A 20,609-nucleotide genomic window follows, 5' to 3' on the forward strand; every position below is an offset into this window, starting at 1 on the left:
CTCGTGCCCCTTGTGCCTTATTGAAACACTCTTTCATTTTACAGCAGCAAATAAGCTTGTGCATTTGTCTTTTTTTTATATGTAATTTGGTAACATAGCAGCAAACCAACCTTATAATAATGATTCAAAACAAAATCAGCCATTTGGTTATATGAGAGGTTCGCCCCGGCTATGCTCAAAACATATCAAAGTCCTCGACCCATATTCCTCAATGCTCAAAACCCACACTCCTCCTCATACCCACAGCCTCCCTAATCTACTTAAAGCTCGCATCTCACTGAGCCTCTTTTGTCATGGCGTCTCATTCCAGCAATCCGTTGTTAATGGGTTTCCTTCAGATGCTTGTATTGCCTCTTTAGTCCCAAGTGATGTGCGTATGTCCAAAATGCACGGAAAGTGTTCGATACAATGCCCAAGATAAATATGCTCCTTGGGCTTCCGTTATCGGGTGCTTTTAATGCGGTGGAAGGGTTGGAGTTGCGTTTGGTATATTTTGGTGAGATGCGGTGCTAGGGAGTTCCTCCCAATTCTGTCACTTTGCCAGGTTGCTCTCTGGAGCTTCGAAACTCATTGATTACAGGGTATGCACTTGAAAATTGAAACATCGGTTATTGTTATGTACTTGAACTGCAGTAATAGTGATCTTGCTTTTCAGATATTTGAAAGGACGATGCATGAGAATTGGACGTCTATGGCCTTAGGGCTTGCGTAAACTGATTCTGCAGACAAGGCTCTAATGGTTTCATGTCAGATGTCAGAATCGAGAACAAAACCATCTAGTGCCACCATAGCTACTGCTCTTGCAGCGGAAGTCTGTGTGTAACTAGGTTCTCTTTAGCCAGGAACCTCAATTCACGATTTCACGGTTATGTGTTGAGGCAAGGAATGAACTTTACATTCCTATCAATCAATTGTTCCCATGTATGCAAAGTGTGCACATATGGATCAAAGTCATGTTGTTTACCAAAATATGACGAAAGAGATTTGGTTTCTTGGAAGGCTTTAGTTCTCAGATATGCTCAAAATAATCATCTAGGCGAGACTCTGGTCAGGGCCGGCCCTGTTACAAAAAGATCTCAAGGCAAACAAAAATTGGAGGCCCTTAGACATTTGACAAACAAGAAAAAAAATTATATTAAAATATAAAAATATCATTGAAATATAAAGCGTCTTGCATTTTTAGATGCAAATGTGTCACGACCCCGAAATTTGGAGTATGAAACTCTAAAATCGAAGCCATGAAAAACTCAAAAACAATCTCAATAAATCGAAATCATTTTAACGTTACAGTGGATCATTACTGAGTTCATGGTACAACTCAATTAAATTGATTATTACAAACCAAATTTATAATTCAAGCATTTTATCAAATGGAAATGTAAAAATACTCTCAATCCTCACCACAAGATAAAATAAAACAACTTTAAAGTCTTCAGAGTTGTCCGTCGATTCCGCTAATCAACACATGCGGAACTATCTCATGCACTAAGATTGTAAACACAAACCCGGTAAGCTTTGTAGCTCGTATGAGTAAAACAACAATACAACTCGCATATAAATACATAAGAAAATACATAAAACATTAATCATAAATGCACTCATGAGTCATTGGATGACCCATCTGGTTGTCTAATAATATCATAAAATATATGTGCTCATGAGAAATCGGGCAACCCCTATGTTTACCCAAATACATTTATAACACGGGTACTCATGAGCGCTGGTACACCTCTGTTACCCCTCATGTTAGTACGCCGCCTGACATTGGGCAACCACTTGCTACACAATATCCAAAATATGGGTACTCATAAACCGATAACCCATCTGTTACCTCTCATGCAGTACACCGGCAGACAGTCTAGAGCTCTAACTGTATCGTAACTGTCGCCCGGCCAAGGCTAGGTTTCGACATGCCAACACGTCCGAAGACAGGTCCGAAGACAACAAAACGTTTTAACGTACTCAAGTTAAAACCACGTACAAAACAATCATCACATGATATTGTACAAATCAAAGTGACATGCTCAGATAAATAAATATCAACGTTATAATGAACTTATTCGCAAACGGAAATTATGACAGTATATAATATAGCAAACCATATATATATACCTATTTTACCAATTATACACATACACAATCCACTATATCATATACATAACATAGTTCATTCTTTTTAATTAAGTGTAATTATGAATCTCTGCAATGGTAGATTTGTCACTGTGAGATTTTACTCACCTTATACTCCTGAGTGTAATTCCCACAATTCCACAAGCGAATCTTTTACTTGTTGTGTCGATCACCTAGAATAGATAATAAGTGAATTTAGAAGCGTTACGTAAAACCTTAAATGCCGAAACAGTAATAATGTTTCACTGTTCAACATTTTTTGGTTTTTACGAAATTATTATTCACGTATTCCTATTCAAATATGTACTGTCTACGTATTACTTTTCATATACGTACTATTTACATATTAATGTACACCAATGTACTATACACAGTAAATACAATGAATAGTTTAATTTCAGGCTCTTTTGGTTGGAAAACTTCTTTTGGCTATCTCGGGTTTATGTCTGCTTCTAGCTCTCTGTGAGTTAGTAGATTTGATCCTATGGATTTTTTTAATGTATGGGCCGCTTGTGGCCACGGAGCTTGTCCCATTAATGTAATTATTCATGACCAAAAGAGAGAGAGCACGTTAGAAATCATGGATTGATGAATATATAAAAATATAAACCCAAAGAAAAAAGCAACTATCGAAAGTTTTCCAACACCTCTTGAAAGAAAAAAAAAGAACAACTTATCTAAATTCATTCCACTCACAGCTCACTTCAGTCAAAAGCAACTTATTTCAGTCAAAAAATACTTGGATCAAAAACACCACGCTTATATTAAAAAACAATTTGGAGCATGCTTATATTAAAAAAAAAAATTTGGAGGCCCTTTAATTGGAGGCCCCAAACACTGGTCTGCTTCGCCTTGCCCCAGGGCCGGCCCTGACTCTGGTTCTTTTCTCTGAGATGAGGGAAGCTCTTCAGAAGCCTTATTCTTTAACTGTGGTCTCCTTTCTCCAAACTTGTGTTTCGAATGGGGCTCTCAGTCAAGGAAACTGGTCCACAACTTTGCTATCAGAAGTTGCCTCAGACCGTGCATCTTGGGAAAACACAGCTCCGGTTGACATGTACTCATAATGCGGTGACACGCATCAGTGCTTGATTGAGATGCATGTCTAATCATGGAGCACTATTCTATCTGGTTATGGTTGTCATAAAAAGTCACTAAAGGAGATTGCTTTGGAGTTGTATGCAGAACTTCTGCAGAATAGAATCAAACCAAATTATGTCATTTTCCTCTCCATTCTTTCAGCTTGTAGTCATAATGGTATTGTCGGCAAGGGTTTGAACATATACCAATCGATGACTGAAGATTTTGGTATCGCACCAAGCCTTGAACATCGAGCTTGCATTGTCGATCTCCTCAGTCGAGCTGGAAGGGTGGAAGAGGCATATGATTTCTACATGAGGGTTGCCGAGCCTGCAGATGATGTATTGGGTGTAATTCCCTATCCTATCCATGTCATAAATCAAGGGCAATGTGGTTCTTGGGGACATTACTGCAAGATATATTTTGAGGGTGAGAATTTTTTGAGCTGGAAACTACGTGCAATTGGTGCATACCTCTGCTTCAATAAACAGATGGGATGGCATTCATGAAGCATGGAACCAAATGAAGTCTTTTGCCTTGAAAACACTCCCTGGTTGAAGTTTTATCGAGTTACATGGGTTGATCAGAATCCTCCCTTCACTTTGGTGGTTCGATATACAAAGAAAGAACAAAGCTAAAAAGAGAAGCCCCTGTTACATATCCTCCTTTCACTTGATTAAAGCGAAAAATAGCAACAATCATGACCTTTACACCATCGCCTAAGTTCAAATCCCTTTCCAATATGAATGTCACTACTTGTGCAAAGAAAAAAAGAAAAAACAAAAACGTCTTCTGATGGCAGATAACTACTTTGTCTTCAATCACTTTCTTACGTATACTAATAATTGACCTATCTGACAGTGTGAAATTACATTAAAAAATGATGATGACACTGATCTTTGGCAGCAGGGCTGGACGGATATGCTAAATTTCACGATTCAAGAACCATCAGCAGAATCCATGGAAGCAGCATCTTCAGAGTCTCTTCTTTTACTAGCAGTATGTAGAAATGAACCAGATATCAAGTAGCTTTCAACTTTCCCACTTTATAGGAGCCCATCTCCTCTGAATGGAGCATGCCATTGGGAGAAAGAAGCCGCCGGAGAGCCAGGAAAAATCGAGCCTGTATGAAACTCGTGTCAGTAAAATGCACCAACGAAATCAAATGTAACAAGTACTGAAAACTCCTTCCATAAGGCAGAGAGTCTCAATGAGCAAGAACAAGAGAGCTCTTATGCTTGGTCACTGATAACGAGAAGCCTGCATTTGGGGGCCCTTAACATATTTTGTGTTCGATTGTATTGTTGAAAAGACTAGAGTATCAGGTAGAGAGATCTAAGGGGTGCTTACTGCTTTGATATTAGGCACTTGGCTCAACGATAGAATGGTGTGTAGTATAAGCAACAAGAAAAGGGATGAGGATTTTTTTCTTACCCATTGAAAGCCAACAAGGGCAAACCAGCAGCCTGTCAAACCAAATCCTCTGCTGTTCAAAAGCTGATGACAACAAGAACAAGAGGAATTATAGTTATATAATGATGACTGACAAAATTGCACCACCACACCAGAAAATTTGACAGAACAAAAGAAATAGATCTATACCAACAGTAGAAGAGCACCCAAGGAAAAGCAACTGCTCATTGAGAAGCTGATGAAGGTAAGATCACGTCCAGCCTGAAACAGAAAATAAAACATTTTGATTCTAAAACACAAGGGTTACAAATACAGAGAGACACAATCCCTCAGTACTTGTAGCTTCTTTTTCTTTTTTTTTCTTTTGAAAAGTACTTCTAGCTTCTTGCATTTGATAATTACTAATTAAGTATCATAATCTATCTCAGTTGCACCTGATTACAACATGTGAGAGAAATTAATAAGATCGAGTAACCTATAATTGGGTATTCAGGAAGTCTCAGATTGAGTGATGTCATATATAGTTCACAGTACTTTAGTTGTATGAGAATTGAGTTTGTAAACAACATTCTCTACTCAAATTTTATGTTTTACTAATGTGTTATTCACCACTTGATTACAACAAGTGATTCTAGTTTAAGGGTTAGCATGAAGAGTTTCTGTCAGGGGATAATAAATGGAGGCGTCAGGCTTGAAATTATAGTTGTTATTTGTTATGGCTGCATTAGTACATAAAAATTATGTCTTTGAGCTAGTAGAAACTTCGGATACAAATATCAAGAATTAAACTAATACAACTCGTATATATGCTGCTACATAGCACATGCGTGTGATATTGAAGAAGAAAGGGGAGAATAAAAGAAAGAACAGAGGGGTCTGATTAGAGTTATCAAGCGTACCAGCAATGTTCCCTCAAGGCTGTGAGTACAGGGCGTAATAGATAAGGACAGGAAGAACAGAAACAAAACTTTGTGCATCTGCATGACACAGGTAAACATCTATAAGAAACATTCAGATATCCTAAGTTCACTGTTGTTTAAAAATGGATATATTCATATACGCATGAGTTAATGCATAATGCAATATCCAATTCTGTCAAACCTATATAGTTCTCATGTGCAGCATAAAATTTAACCACACAAATTATCACAGGCAATGCTGCAACCACTAAACCAGACAATCATCATGTACTTCCTCATGAAACATTTACTTCCCTTTTATCAATATATTTTTCTGTCAGATTAAAAATCACATATGAAATTAATGAAGTTTATACTTCACTAATAAGAACCAACCTCTTGTATGACTTTAAGATCAAATGTAAAGATATTGGGGAATAACCAAGGGACAGACATCCCAATAGCTCCTATTGCCAATCCAAGTACAGCTCCAATAATCATGAGTGACTTTAACAACATTCGGGCCTGTTCAGTATAGATAAAAATATCAGAACACGTTTGGCAGATGAAACATCATGGGTAAGTACTTTTTCAACAAGAAAATATATACATCAAGTTCATATGAAGAAAGGAAATCTGCATTATTCGCCTATCACAGACACATAAACATCTTGGTAGAAGCAGATCACAAAAATACACAAATTTCCTGACGATAAGTCAATAACGAACCTTCTCCAAACTTCGGTCAACTCCATATAGTAACTCAGGCATAAACGATTGCGCAGTTTGAGAAAGAGGCTCACCCCATACCACGCACATCCCGTACATCTGTATCATGACCTATATTTAATTGCACATGTCAAAAATAATTGTTGTTTGTTCCCTGTGGATAAATACTATAGCTACCTATGAGAGCAGATAAAGCTAACCAACCTGATGAGCAGCAACTACACTCATACCCATAGCGGTAGCAAAATAAGTCATCAGTGAGTAGAAGGCCACCTAATATATCAGATGTGTGAGATACTGAGATGTGTTCACATGTTAGCAATATTCAGCTATACATTACAAAATAGATGCGGCAAACCTTTGAGAACATTGTTACAAACACTGGACCTGCAATCCCAAATATTTGCAGACATTCACGAGGTGATGGAACAGAGATGGAAAATGCACTGAATCCTTTCTTGTTCAGAGCTTCAATCATCATACCAGCTGCAACAATCTGAAACAAATGATGATCAATGATTCAGTGGCAGGATATAATTTTTGTCTGAAATATTGGGCCAGGCTAATTAAAAGTGTTGGCCATACAATGGAACAAATAATTGAGATTGGATGTCATAACCATTAAAATCCTAATCATACATACCTGTGATGCCATTGTTGCCCATGCTGCACCAGTAATACCATAGTGTAAGAAGTTGCATAGGACAACATGACCAAGGCCATTCACAACACTAGCAACCACCAGAGACTTTAAAGGTCCCAATGAATCTTTCATGCCAAGACTGAAATGACAAGATATACCACTTTTAACTTTAGCTTGGGATATTTTGCAAATGGAGAAAAGACAAGGTAAAATGTGTACATGAAGTAGACTTCATGTGTTACAGAATTTAAGGTGTACCCATCAATCAGTCGAATAACTTAATTAGATTCAATCAGATAAAGAGTAAACCTAAGTTTCTAGCAACACTTGAGACTTGCAACCTACACTACCAGAAATGTGGAGTAAGATGAAATAGATTACAGGTAATAAACCTGATGACCTGTAGGGCTTTAGCAGTATTAATAGAGAATGCAATCATTATCCAATATAATAAAGGGATCTCCCTCCATGCCTCCTTATAATTTAGCATGACTCTATGAGGCTTAGTAAGATTGTTATATATGAAGTCCTTGCAAGTAATAAAATGATCAGTCTTCAAAATATCTATGCCAACTGATAAGTTGATCCATGATGCAGTAGAGAAGGATGGTCACCACACCTTGCACTTTGTGCAACCAATCCGAAAAGAATCGCAGGCCACGCTAACCCACGAATCTACGGACAGCAAAGAAACGTTCAGTTGCCAAGATAGTATTTTGTAACTTTGTACCACATATTAGAAGTACCTAAAAATAAGAGGAAAAAGTTTCAACTACAAGAAAAGAACCTGAACATATTTGCTTGCTGCAGGTATAATATGAGCATTCTTGGGCCCAGCAAAAGCTGTAAAACAAAAATAAGCAAATTCATCACATTTTGGCCTATGCAATTTGCTGCATTCAATGCTACCCCAAATTGGTAAACAAAATATGTTGTGACATTCCAAATCTAGCACATCATATCTGTGCCAACTGTGCATCTGAGAAAAAGACTTTCCAGTCTTCAATACCTGTTAGAGCCCATGAGCCAAGGAATTGTGTAAACAAGAGCATCAGAACTCCACAAGTCAATCCAACAAAGAGCAAGATAGATATCTGATGCTGCAGTTCCTTTTTATCCTGCAGAAAGAGTATTTTGTCAATATAATAGGAATGAATTCTAGTATCAACTAGGGACTTCATAGTAAAAATAAAAACCAATGCATAAGACCAGCAAGGGACATGGTTATTCTCACAAGTGTTACAAACATATAGCGTAGTATGCTAAATTTCTCTATTTTATGTAAACAAAATGTAAAACTAATCAGTAATTTCGCTAAGTAATCACAAACATATGCACTATGTAGTAAAGTCGGAAGCATCTATCCAAACACTACTTCTACAAACTTCAGTACAGGTTTATGTTATTTGAACTTCAATGAATTCTCAACTATGCCTTTACACAGGCCAAAAGAACTTCACCTCAGTTTCTCCTAAACTAGCAGCTTCTCAAAAACCACACAATCTCTAACTGACCCTAGAGTCGATTTATATCCTCTCCTCTTATTTCCCCTTGGTTTCTTTTGTTGGATGGAATTATCACTAAACATGTTCACTCATGTATGAACTTGATGTTATGTAAAGCCACATCCAAGCATATAATGCAGTAATGATCTCAGGAAACAAGCTTGTCCTCACAATATGTTACCAACCTTTTTGGCGAGCGCGGTGGCGACCATGTTAGAAGTAGCAATGGAGAGGAACATGAACAAAAGATTCATGTTATCACAAAAAACTGTTCCGGGACCTGCCCATCCAAAAAACCCAAACATCAACTGATCAAATCATTACTCAATTCAAACAAAATCCCAGTTCAAATAATAGTTCTAATTAACTGAACCACCAACAATTCCATAAGATTTGTTTTTCAGTAGTACTACACTACTACTAATTACCCAAAGCAGCAAGCTCAGTAGAGCTAGCCTGGCCGATAACAGCTGTGGAGATGAGACTCATCAACGGCCCACAAATCCACAGCCCTGTAGCCGGACCCGAGAACATGACAATGTCCTTCACCTGCTTCCATAGACTCCGCTCCACCAGCTCCTCCTTCTTCGCAGCCACCACCTCCACCACCACTCCCTCGGACTCCTCCTCTTCAAATGAACCAACACTACTACTTCCAGCAATGCACGCCGGAACTAATCTACCGGCACCCTCACTTCTCGCCACCAAAGTCGGCAAACCTCGGGGCTTAACGTCGTAACGAACAGAGCTGTTAGAGGTCCGAAGTGGGTTGTAGAAACGTGGAGAGTAGGATAAGCGGCTGCGGGTTTGGAGGTGAGTAATGTGGGAATGCAGAGACATGGTTTCCAGAATCATTTTCGATGATGCGAGAATGATTGAGGAGGAGGAAGAAGAGGTTGGCGGGTTGAAGAAAGCAGCCGAGAGTGTATATCATCATATGCTACCAGCGGCAATTCCATAACAACTTTTCAAACAAAACAAAATTGCAGCTGGCGTGTCGTTTTGAGTTGCGGGGTGGTGTCGTTTTGGCGTGTACCCGAAGTGGAAATTTGGTGGGAGTTAAGGAAGTTGTGGCCGCCAAGATCTGGGGGGTGTTACAGGTGGAATACGTCTGATATAAACTACTTAGTGTAACCGTCTTTCTTGCTCCCCTCCATTATTTTCTAGTATTTTTTCATTTTGGTACAACAACGTTAGGCTGAAATAATATGAATGTTTTGACCATGAGGCACGTACAACTCTACTACCCCTTGCATTGTGGCTGTGAAAAGCAACGTTCGACAGCGTTTGTGCGATGTTTATTTCGGTTACTTCCTATCTTCGTATTTTAAAACTCGGATATGTATTTAATTGTAATCTCTTAGAATGCAGTGATGCTTGAAAATAGAAATTAGAAAAGCAAATGATGTGACTGACAATCAAAAGCTCATGTTAGATTGTTCATATTTTTCAACATGTAACTTTAGAGACGTTTTTTTTTTCTTTTCTAACTCCGATTCTCAAAATACACCAAGAAGAAATGTTCAATCGAATGAAAAATAAAAACAAAAAAAATAAAAAATGAGGAAACAAACACACACTATCGACCACTAAACAATTTTTTCTCATTTAATATGTTATCGTTACTTACTTGTCCACACATATTTTCAAATTTCTAGACGTGTCATTTGAATGTCAAAATTATTTTTTCTATAACTTCTAATAATAAAGTTAGAAGAGAAGTCAAAAAAGTCAAATGTTTAAATTTTTAAATTGTCTAATTTACTTGAAATTTATTAATTATCACTAGGTATATTCTCAGGAGACATAATAGTGTAACTTGACAAATAATAAATAAAAAAATAATCTTTTTTTTACAATTATTATTGATTTGCTCACCACAATCTCTATAATCGAAGGGAATTACTATAATCATCTTACAGGCTAGTAGTGAAGTAAGACTCGGGAATATCACGTGTCTATGATCTAAGACAGGAAAACCATTAGTCGATAAAAAAATACTGGAGTATATATATACCAATTAAGTAATTTCGCGTGGGTATATATAAGGCTGTTCCCGCCCGGTGAAGCCAAAACCCTCTTTCCCATTCCATCTTCATCATCTTCAATGGCTTCTGCGGCAAAAGAGAAAGCCTCTCACGTCCCTGACCTGGCGGCGTTTCTGATACGCCACTACTCTCACCAGCTTCACTCCATCACTCTCTCCCCTGACCCCAAGCTCCATTACCCTCTCCGCCTCCAGTAATCTCTCTCTCCCTCTCTTTCTCTCCCACTCTAATCTCAACTCGATTCTCACTCGCTTCTAATCTCAGCTTCGCAGAGCTCATGGACGACGACCCTCCGCTGGCGCAGCTCGTCTTCTCCCAACCCACCGACTACCTCCGCCTCCTCGACGACGCCGCTCTCTGGGCTCATGTCAGTAATTCCAATTCCATCTCTCCATTTACTTATTGTTACAATTGCTTATACTCTTGATTAAATTGAGCACACAAGATTAGGATTATTGATTTGGATTAGGGTTTGATGTGTGCAGAAGGTTGTATTGGGGGATTTGCAAGGTTCGGGTAAAGGAGGGGTCAAGAAGGAATTCATTCATGTTCGGGTTGATGTCAGTGGCTCACCTCTCGAATGCCCCGGTTGGTTTGAGTTTGAGTTGTTTGACTGTTTGAGGATGTTGTTTTGTTTTGTTTTGTTTTCGTGTTTACGATTGTCGGTTAGATTTTGTTTTGGTTGGGTGGATGTGTCTGTGTGTGTAATGCAGAGACGTTTCCGAGCATTGGGCGTGTGAGGGTGAAGCAGCGCGGGATTCTGCTTACTCTCAAAGGGACAGTGATTCGGTCCGGGGGAAGTAAGATGTATGAAGGGGAGAGGAAGTATATGTGCCAGAAATGCAAGCACGAGTGAGTGACTTTGGACTCAATTACTGTGTTTGTGGGATTTGACAGAAATTTCTTGATTATCATGTGTTTTGATAACTGTGCTTGATAGATAAGATGTTTGTAAATTGGTGCATACCGTGGTATATTGCATCTTTTCTACTTTGAGGAAAAAGTTATCATGTGAATTAAGTTCGTCTTTTCTTGTTGGTTGACTATGCTTGTCTGCAGATTCCCTGTGTATCCTGAGCTGGAATCGAGAAACTCCATAAGACTACCTTCATATTGCCCCTCTCAGGTAATTACTTATTCCACCCCCGATGATCTAAAATTTTAAAACTTTTGATATTGATCATTTCCAAAAGTCCCATGAAAAAATTGAAATAGTTAGCTAATCCACTATCACATGAGGTCACCTGTGCACATGTAAAACATCATAAAGTCAGTAATTACTATGTATTTGTTTCTTCAAAATAGTGAAATGGTTATGTACATCTTTAATTGTATAGGATTAAATGCTATACTGCTTTAAGTGATCAAAAGTGAGAGGGGACATTGCATCTCAGTTCAAGTGTGACATTATTCTGTTGCATTGTATTTGGATTGGAATTTATTAGTTTAGAATGGAGGCCTTGCATCTGATTTTCAGTATGGTTGTCTTTAAAGTGTGTTTTCAGAGTTTGGTATCTGATCTGATGTATATGACAGGCTAAAGCCTGTGAAGGCACAACATTTGCGCATTTGGAGGGTTCTATATCATGCCATGATTACCAGGAAATTAAAATCCAAGAGAGTACCCATGTTTTGGGTGTTGGGGCCATTCCGCGCTCAATTCATGTCATTCTAAAAGATGATCTTGTTGATATTGTTAAAGCTGGAGGTACTTACATTAAATTTTGAAGTTTACTATATATATATATATATATATATAAAGTGCTAAATTTCAGATTCTTCTTGTTGGATGGAAATGTCATTTCTGCGAAGAAATTGTTGCAGTTGTACCATTTGCGAAGAAGTAATTATACCCTTTTGGATAGTAGACACGTCCTCTTAAGGTTCTTATTTTTTCTCTTTTTATTTTTAGGACTGAAATGAGATTACCAGATATTGATTGATCTATTAAAGTAATACAATACTGTTCAGTGATGCTCAAAATGAAGTTACTGAAAACATAGCAATATGAAAAGAGTGCTATGAGCGAGGAAGTCCCGAAATTGTGCCAGATGGCAAGAAAAAGAAGTGTAATTTCTATATTGTTTGTCTTTTCAAGTCATATTGCAGGTACTTCTGATTAACATCGAGAAATACCAAACTGACCCGGTCAAACAAAATAGTCAATAGAGCACTAGTTGAGATTGTAATTAGTGGCTAACCTCGACCTTAAATCCAAGTGCTTTTAACCTTTGAAATCAGTTTCCATCAGTTACTCTGCTGTCTTAGTCTTTAGAGTCCTTCAACGAGGGCAAAACAATATTATGACTTGCGGCTGCATTGTGTTTTCTCAACTCTCATTCATAGTTCTGCCATAGATGCATAAGTCAACAACTTATTTTTTCCTGGTATAAGTAATTCATAATATCATCAATTCCCATTGATATGGTCAAATTTATTGTAACTAAATGCCGATGCAAATGACATAATTGTTACTGGGATATTAACTGCAAAGTGGTCTCCAGACTTAAAAGATGTACGTTGTGACCTTGATCCTGTATTAGTCGCTAATTGCGTGAGGTAAGTATAATATATGTCCTTGTTTAACTTACATCATATACAAATTAAATAGTACTGAATTGAATATATGTATATATATATTTTTATCTTGTAGGTGTATAATGCTTGATATTGAGTTGTGTACTTGTATAATTGAAAAGGACATGAATAAGTACCAGAAAAATTGAAAGTTAAATTGATACAAGTAATTGATTGGACAAGGCTTTGTGCTTCTTCCCTAAGAAAGATGAGAATCATATTACTCAACATTAGGATATTAAAATATAAGCATACCTCGTCATTCAATTGCCATTGTATGGTTGGTAAAACTAATTCAATGTTTGAAATAATAAATAAGTCGAAGAAGAAACACTAAAATATTTTCTGGTATGCTTTCAATTTTATATATTCTTGTTTTGGAATGCAAAATCTTGATTATTTTTGTGCCTATCTTTATACATTTGTCATTTGATTCTATACAGAGAAATTGATTCCTTTCGTCTTTCATAATTATGAGAACTAATGAGCTGAAATCGGACATAGATATACCCCATGATGTTATCAAAAAATTTGAGCAGTTCTGGTTGGAGTTCAAAGATAGGCCTTTGAAAGGTAAATAGTAGTCCTTGTGCTGTGCGTTGAAGGGTGTATTGGCTTCAGCTATCTTCTGTTCTTTTATGGAATTATGTTATTATGGAATATATCCGTGCCTAACATTTCTTTCCGATATAACTCCATTTTTTTCTGGAGACTTGAACAGGGAGAAATGCCATCCTAAAAGGAATGTGTCCACAAATCTTTGGACTGTTTACTGTAAAGCTAGCAGGTATTCCCCACAACTCATTTTGTTTTTTGTTTACTTTATTTGGATTCAAAACAAAATCTTTGTTAAAAACTGATATGTCTAAAGAGGAGTGTGTATTGTGTCTCATGTTAGAGGAATGTGTATTGTGTCTTATGTTAGACAAATTTGTGAACATCTTTTGACTATACCAAAAAAAAAATTACTCGATATGTCTGTTTATTACCATTTACTAATATACTTCAATTTCTGCTCCCTCATTTTTTTTATTTGTATCCTTTCAGAGGTTTCATAAATACATTTTATTTGTTTAAATAGTTGCATTAACACTTATTGGAGGCGTGCAACATGTTGATGCTTCTGGGACAAAGGTTCGACGAGAGTCTCATTTGCTTTTGGTTGGTGATCCAGGTTCGTTTCTATAATTGATTTAACTATTTTAAACCTCAGCGTATGACATCAATAGTGACTTCTCAAGCCTATTTTCTTTATATTACAAAGAACTTGCTCTTTTTCTTGTGACATTACTTGATCTCATTCCGCTAGCTTCAATAGATATCAGTCTTAATGTACGCACAACTAAACATGCATTCACCTTTCAACCGTCTAATTACAGAGATGTTTCAGGATCACCACCAACATTGTGACCTTGCGTTCAACTCTTGGGCTGTACACCTATATGTAACCATTACTATTGAAACTCTCAGGCACTGGAAAATCTCAGTTCTTAAAGTTTGCTGCAAAGTTGAGCAACCGATCTGTTATTAACACAGGACTAGGAAGCACAAGCGCTGGATTAACTGTCACTGCAGTCAAGGATGGTGGTAGGTAATTGGTCCTTCAGCTTAAGCATCATGTTGTAGTTATGGAACTGGTTACGTTAGATTGTTCTTCCATAAATAATTTTCTATAAAATTCATTTGTTATTCTTTGCATTGGATATGTTAGTGTTAAAGAAAATATATCTTCCTCCTAAATTATGCCTGATTCTCTGCCAAAATGATTTCCATTTGTTATTCTTTTGTGTGATTATGTATTTATTGAATTCAATGCAGATTGTCAACTGTATAGCTGTAGTATAATCAGTGGTGAATCCTATATAATGTAAACTTCATAATGAGTTTTAAATTAATGAAAATTATCTATCTACATGTCTTTCATCCTTTTGTGACTTAATTGGAAATCAATAGGAAATAAAGCATCAATGGTGAGTACTGCATATCATATATACAAATTTTGCTGGAGGCCTTCTTAATGAGGAAACTATGTTTGTGCCACATTTAGGTGAGTGGATGTTGGAAGCTGGAGCCCTTGTTTTGGCAGATGGAGGACTTTGTTGCATTGATGAGTTTGATAGGTATGTCATTCGATTGTGTCATATAATATTTGTTTATAGCCTTTTACTTTCCCTTATGAAACTTTCTATCCATTGTTTTTCTCTTGCATCCAATATACATGCGTATACAACGACCTTACTCCATGATTATTTTCTTGTGATTAGAACTTTATAGTCACTAACTCACTATGATCAACTATCCAAATCATCTCACAGCTAAGCGAGCTTGTTCTAATCCATCTTGGAGTGGTTATTTTTGATAAGTCTCCCGTTGTTTGTGTTCTTTTTTTGTTGAAACAGAGAGGTCTCCTTTTAAGTTTTGTATTAAAACAACGTTATGAAGTAATATGCTATGATGTGAGTGAATCTCATTAGTAGGCGATTTTCATGAGGAAAACTGTCCAACTGTCAAAGAACATTTAGCGAATGGCCCAAGAACTTGTATCCAGTTGTATTCCCCGAGAACCCTGATATGGAATGTATCCTTTTCAACCGGTGGTAAATGCATTAATCATTTTGTAAGATCTATTCTTGCATATCTATTTTTCATGCTAATATTTACAAAACACAGAAAATTTAATAATAGAGAAATTATTACATTTTCAAACGTTGATCACTTGACTACACATCAAATAGATTCCAAGCAAGAAAAACTGATCCTCGAAAAGCTCAGATCAATCGACGAGTTCCCCTGAAGATGTGATGTTTCAGAAGCTTACGTTGGGATGGAACAGTATTTTGTATGCTTCGTTTTACTATATGTATGGAATCACTCTTTTCATTTACACCCAATGACAGACACCACAAACTACCTTATGGAGCAATTCAAGGTAGCCATAATTTACTCGCAATCAACATAACCCCTCCTTGAGTGGGTAAAGCTTCATTTATACTAGACTCGTATATATGCGATGCGTTTATCACAAATGTTACTGGGTAAAAATGAAGAAAAACAAATTTTATTTGTGGTTACATCTATTTTAATTTTTATAACACATAACCTTTTTGTGTAATTGTGTTTAATAAAAAGGGTGTTTCAGGCAAAATATATTTTGGTGATTTTTGAAAAATGAGACTTTATAGTTGTAGAGATGTACTTTCAAAATTAAATTCCTTGTGCAGTTAAAATGCTGAATGATGTGATATGACCTAAAGAGTAAATAAAAGGACTTTCAGGAACGGCCAAACAAAATGTAAAATTAAATGGCCCACAACCGCCTCATCATCTCTCTATTTGATGTTGTTCTCTTTGCCACAGTTCGTGCATGAAAGATTTTAGGTTTCCGGCAACGAAAAGAGCGACGTGGAGACGGACAACGGACATGAAGTCACCTCGGTCTATTCAATCCCTAATGAAATCCCAGGTACCTCCCTCTCCTCTGTTATACTGTAACTGGTTTCTTCACGCTGAACATATTTACCATCTCTATGTGATTCTGAATTATAATTCATCTTCTCCCCAAACACCATTACAGTATGCCCGGCCATGACTTTTCTTTATCAGTTACAAAGTTGCAAGAAGCTTGGCCCCTGGTGGAATTGGCTTTGGAAGAGTATGACATATCATGCACACTGAATCTGGTATGTATGAATGTTGCCCCTATTCTTTGTTGATCGGGTTTGTTTCACATTCGATGCACATATGACATTGTTGATTTGCTGAAATTTTGTCAGGTTGCGCGTTCCATGACAATCTCGACAACCGAAAGGAGTATCAATCGACATGTTATTAGCAAAGCTAGGGATGTCCTTGAACTTCTGTCAACAACTCCTGTCCCGCCATCTATGGCAATCGATATCCTCAATGGTAGTCGGAAGCATATCCTCATCAAAATCGGGGATCAAGAGGGTGTCCTTTGCTCAAAATTTGGAATCAACAAGGTAGTTGTTTCAAAAACTTCCTTGTCTGCTCTTGTCATTGTTGTTTTGTCAAACCAGATTAGTTATTGTCGAAATTGTTACCTACATATGGTGCGCTGTTATCTTACCCAGCTTGATATACATAAGCTCACGTTTCTGCCTTTCTCTGATCTATCCTTTGTAGGAGGACTATCTTAAACGACGGGAATGTCTCTTCTCTTCCTTTGAGGGTTGTGGAAGACTGCATTACTAAAAATGTGTGTCCTGCGACCGCTGTCCACAACTTTTTTTTGAAATGAAAAAGGCATATGTCGGACGCAGATCTTGCAGTCGACCCTCATAAGAAGCACTTGGAGATGGAGAACCCTGGTGAACACAGCATACTTGAATTGGCCTTTCTTTATGCAGAGGATTCCTCAAAAGAAAGGTACCTTCCTCTCTTATTTTTATTCTTCCTTATACTCTTGGTTCGAGTCTTGCATTTTCTGTACTAGTTTTGTGTTACTGCATTCATTTATGTCTTACTTGTATGCTTAACACCCTACTTCGATCTAAGCTTGCTACCTATGACAAAAACTGACCATGGCTTAATGTTCGATTGTTCTAAAAAAAGGTGGGAAATCAGACTCCGAACGTACTGATGATGTGTGAGGATAAAGGTTTAGATATAACATAGATCAATATTGAATGTCAAAGCCCAATCCAAAGAGTCGTTTAATTTCTAGAAACACCGTATGAAACTATTGTTAGTGCTGTCTACTTAGTGCTATTGTTAGTGTTATTGTTAGTGCTATCTTTTCTTAGTGCTTACTTAGTGCAGCAGCTTCTTTTGTTAGTGCTATCTTTTCTTAGCTAGTGCTTACTTAGTGTAGTTTCTTTTCTTAGTATTGTTTGCTTTACTAGTCTATATATAGTTGTTTCCATTGTAGCTACAAACATAATTCAGTTGTAAAAACTAGCAGTTCAATACATCATTCATATTCAAACTATTTCCTTGTGTTACCTTCTTCAGAAACTAACCCGAGTAAATTCCCATCATGTGCCTCATTATGTATAATGGGCTCTAATCCTATTAAAAGTAAATTCACCATTTTTAGGTCCAGAATAAACTAGAACACTTTAAGTCTCTGGTGGTGTACGTATGTATATATCATCCATGTTATATATATGTAGCGTTTTTATAGATTATGATTTGACTATTAGCGTTTTTATTGTTTTGTGCAGCAATAAAGTTGGATGCAGTATGGCCGATGGTAGAATCGTTGTTGAAAGATTATGGCTTTTCATGTGATCTGAATGCGGTATTCTCTTATGTTGTGTTATAAATTAGTGAATCGATTAATCAGTACGTGTTTTCTTATCAAATTACTGTCAGCTACATGGTTTGATCCACACGAAATTGATTATTAAATTACTGTCAGGACAATGGTTGCATGAAAGCCTGGATTACTGGAAGGACAGGGGATCCTTATATTGTTGTTGACAAGGCTTGGAATCTTCTTGAACTATTTTCGAAAACTGATGTTTCGGCTTCTATGGTACACATGGCAGATCATTTCTTGTTATATTATCAAATAACAAGAAGGGCTTAGGAATAGTAATGTAAAATGTTCTTTTATCAGGAAACATATTGAAATACTTTATGCTTCATGGTGAACAGTTATTACAAATACATATGGTTTTATGGAAATCACATGCTTATTATGTCACCTATGATACAAACATATGTTATATGGAACTGATTCTATTATTTTTTTTTTTTACAACAGAAGCTTTATAAACCACACAGAACAGAAACATAACAAAACAGGGGCCATGAACAAACCCTCATGGGGAGCACTAACTGCATCACACTGAAGAACATGAAGTCGAGTAGGAGGATTCTGAATCCAATTCAGACTTAACTCCGACTGAGAAGCTAAATGAGCTGCCATATCAGCAGCACGATTGCTTTTCGACTGGTCCACGACCAGGTAACAGAAGAAAAGGACAAGGAAGAGTTCTCGATTTTAGTGATCCAAGGAGCAACTAACTAAGAAACCAAGTCCTTAGGGGATTTCAAAGCTGAACTAAGAGACAAACAATCAACTTCTAAAGTAAGAGAATGTAATGACCAGAGACTGAGCAAGGGTAGGACCCAACAAAACAGCTTTAGCTTCAGCCACTTCAGCAGAGAGAGCAAAAGAGGTGGAAAACAGACCACCAACTAAAACACCGTCAGAGTTTCTAGCCAAAGCAGCCTCCACCGAGATCAAAGACTGAGAGTTCCAAGTAGCATCTGTATTTATTTTTAAAGCAAGTCCGATAGGAGGAGACCAAACAGGACAATGTTCAAGAGCTAACTCAGATTTCCAAGATGGAAAATTTAGGGAAACTGAAGCCAGGAATTCTTCAGCAGCACCATAGGCTTTCTGTGATATCAAAATTGGATTCGAGACTGAGTGATTGTAAACAAAGAACAAAAGCTGCTTCCAAAGATGGTGGACTTTGCTCAAGATTTGGAATCAAGAAGGTGAGTATTATTGGATAATAATGCAAAATGCTGATCAAAAACTTTCATTTGTCGTGAGGAAGGTTATGGAGCTAGCTTAGGGTAGTATGAGGAATCTGCATTTTAGTTTGTGTGCTGTTATGTAAAACTCCTTGTCTGACTCTTCTCATTCCTCTGATACTGAAAGAATGGGGGGTTACTAATATCTGCTGCTGTGGCAGGATCAATTCTCTAAACAGCGACGACATCTCAAGCGTGCCTTAAGGCTGTGTTTGTTTTAAGGAATGGAAAGGAAAGTGAGAATCCTTTCCACCAGGGAGGGAAAGTGAGAATCCTTTGGGTGGGTGGAGGGAAGCAGTTTCCGCCATATTTTCCTTCAAATTGGGATTCACTTTCCTTTCCTGCTCTTTTTACTTGGGATTTCAAACGCAGGAAAGCAAAGGCTTTCCTTTTTCATGGGTTACATTCCGTAAAACAAACACAGCCTAAAAGTGTGTACATATTAGCTTCTTCCCACTAAAAAAAAATATGACAAAATACTGGTCACTCCTCGTACTTTCACAAACTCGACAGTTTATTTCTTCAAGTTTCAATTTCAACTGATCACTCTTTATGTGTTCTAAATTCGAACAATCTGATAATTATGTCATCTATTTATTCAATTTGAGTGCTAAATTGCTGACTAGGCAAATTGACATGCCACGTGAATCCACCTCACTCTCTGTAGTGCCTTCAATACCCCTAGGTTATTATTTTTGGTATCTAACCCAATAACCCCCAAACCCAGCGCAAATCTCACTCCTCAAACCTAAAATATGAAAATTAGAAAAGAGGATCCCTAGATTTGAGAACGTCATCAACTCTAGTCACCATAATCAAGCCCTTTGAAGAAATAGATCTCTAGGTACTCAGATTTTTAGGTCTTTCAGCTGACTATGATTTAACTTTGGATGCAGGCACTTGCAAGCAAATTGAGTTGTGATGTGTTCATTAACGTAAGGGTCATTGTTCTTTTGATATGTTTATATAGACAAATATGCTCGCAATTTTTAACATGGTCTTTGCACCTCAGATAAAATGGAGTTTGTGAGCTGAACAATTTTCTATTTGCAAAAAATAGGCAAACACTGTTACTGTT

General features: G+C 37.2%; 2 protein-coding genes and 1 pseudogene across 2 annotated transcripts; 2 read left to right on the forward strand and 1 right to left on the reverse strand.

Annotated features, from left to right (window-relative positions):
* The first annotated feature begins 408 nt into the window (after positions 1-408).
* LOC126783906 (pentatricopeptide repeat-containing protein At4g04370-like) lies at positions 409-3,930 on the forward strand (annotated as a pseudogene).
* Positions 3,868-9,276, reverse strand: LOC126782438 (protein DETOXIFICATION 46, chloroplastic-like). The gene is made up of 14 exons (XM_050507688.1): positions 8,825-9,276; positions 8,582-8,676; positions 7,901-8,009; positions 7,679-7,734; positions 7,511-7,566; positions 6,892-7,030; positions 6,607-6,744; positions 6,453-6,521; positions 6,249-6,359; positions 5,916-6,044; positions 5,520-5,597; positions 4,810-4,881; positions 4,642-4,704; positions 3,868-4,330 (listed from the first exon to the last, which is right to left on the reverse strand). The coding sequence occupies exons 1-14, from the start codon at positions 9,249-9,251 to the stop codon at positions 4,229-4,231; spliced, it is 1,644 nt and encodes a 547-aa protein (XP_050363645.1). The 5' UTR covers positions 9,252-9,276; the 3' UTR covers positions 3,868-4,228.
* Positions 9,277-10,484: 1,208 nt separating this feature from the next.
* On the forward strand, positions 10,485-19,768 carry LOC126782439 (probable DNA helicase MCM9). The gene is made up of 19 exons (XM_050507689.1): positions 10,485-10,637; positions 10,709-10,811; positions 10,930-11,032; positions 11,158-11,296; positions 11,504-11,570; positions 11,981-12,152; positions 12,904-13,003; positions 13,500-13,594; positions 13,743-13,808; positions 14,103-14,195; positions 14,492-14,608; positions 15,069-15,141; positions 16,379-16,484; positions 16,625-16,701; positions 16,795-17,001; positions 17,165-17,407; positions 18,205-18,281; positions 18,402-18,518; positions 18,750-19,768. The coding sequence occupies exons 1-14, from the start codon at positions 10,504-10,506 to the stop codon at positions 16,694-16,696; spliced, it is 1,440 nt and encodes a 479-aa protein (XP_050363646.1). The 5' UTR covers positions 10,485-10,503; the 3' UTR covers positions 16,697-16,701; positions 16,795-17,001; positions 17,165-17,407; positions 18,205-18,281; positions 18,402-18,518; positions 18,750-19,768.
* Positions 19,769-20,609: the final 841 nt, after the last annotated feature.

This window comes from Argentina anserina, chromosome 2 (genome assembly GCF_933775445.1).
Source record: "Argentina anserina chromosome 2, drPotAnse1.1, whole genome shotgun sequence".
In the NCBI taxonomy this organism is placed as follows: domain Eukaryota; kingdom Viridiplantae; phylum Streptophyta; class Magnoliopsida; order Rosales; family Rosaceae; genus Argentina; species Argentina anserina.

Bases quoted from the DNA above. Each gene is read 5' to 3' on its own strand.
- LOC126782439 (XM_050507689.1), top strand. From the start codon at position 10,504: ATGGCTTCTGCGGCAAAAGAGAAAGCCTCTCACGTCCCTGACCTGGCG. The intron at 10,812-10,929 runs GTCAGTAATTCC...TGATGTGTGCAG, and splicing joins ACGCCGCTCTCTGGGCTCAT to AAGGTTGTATTGGGGGATTT. The intron at 11,033-11,157 runs GTTGGTTTGAGT...TGTGTAATGCAG, and splicing joins CTCACCTCTCGAATGCCCCG to AGACGTTTCCGAGCATTGGG.
- LOC126782438 (XM_050507688.1), bottom strand. From the start codon at position 9,251: ATGATTCTGGAAACCATGTCTCTGCATTCCCACATTACTCACCTCCAA. The intron at 7,031-7,510 runs GTGTGGTGACCA...TTGTCATTTCAG, and splicing joins TTGGTTGCACAAAGTGCAAG to TCTTGGCATGAAAGATTCAT. The intron at 6,360-6,452 runs GTTGGTTAGCTT...AATTAAATATAG, and splicing joins GTGTAGTTGCTGCTCATCAG to GTCATGATACAGATGTACGG.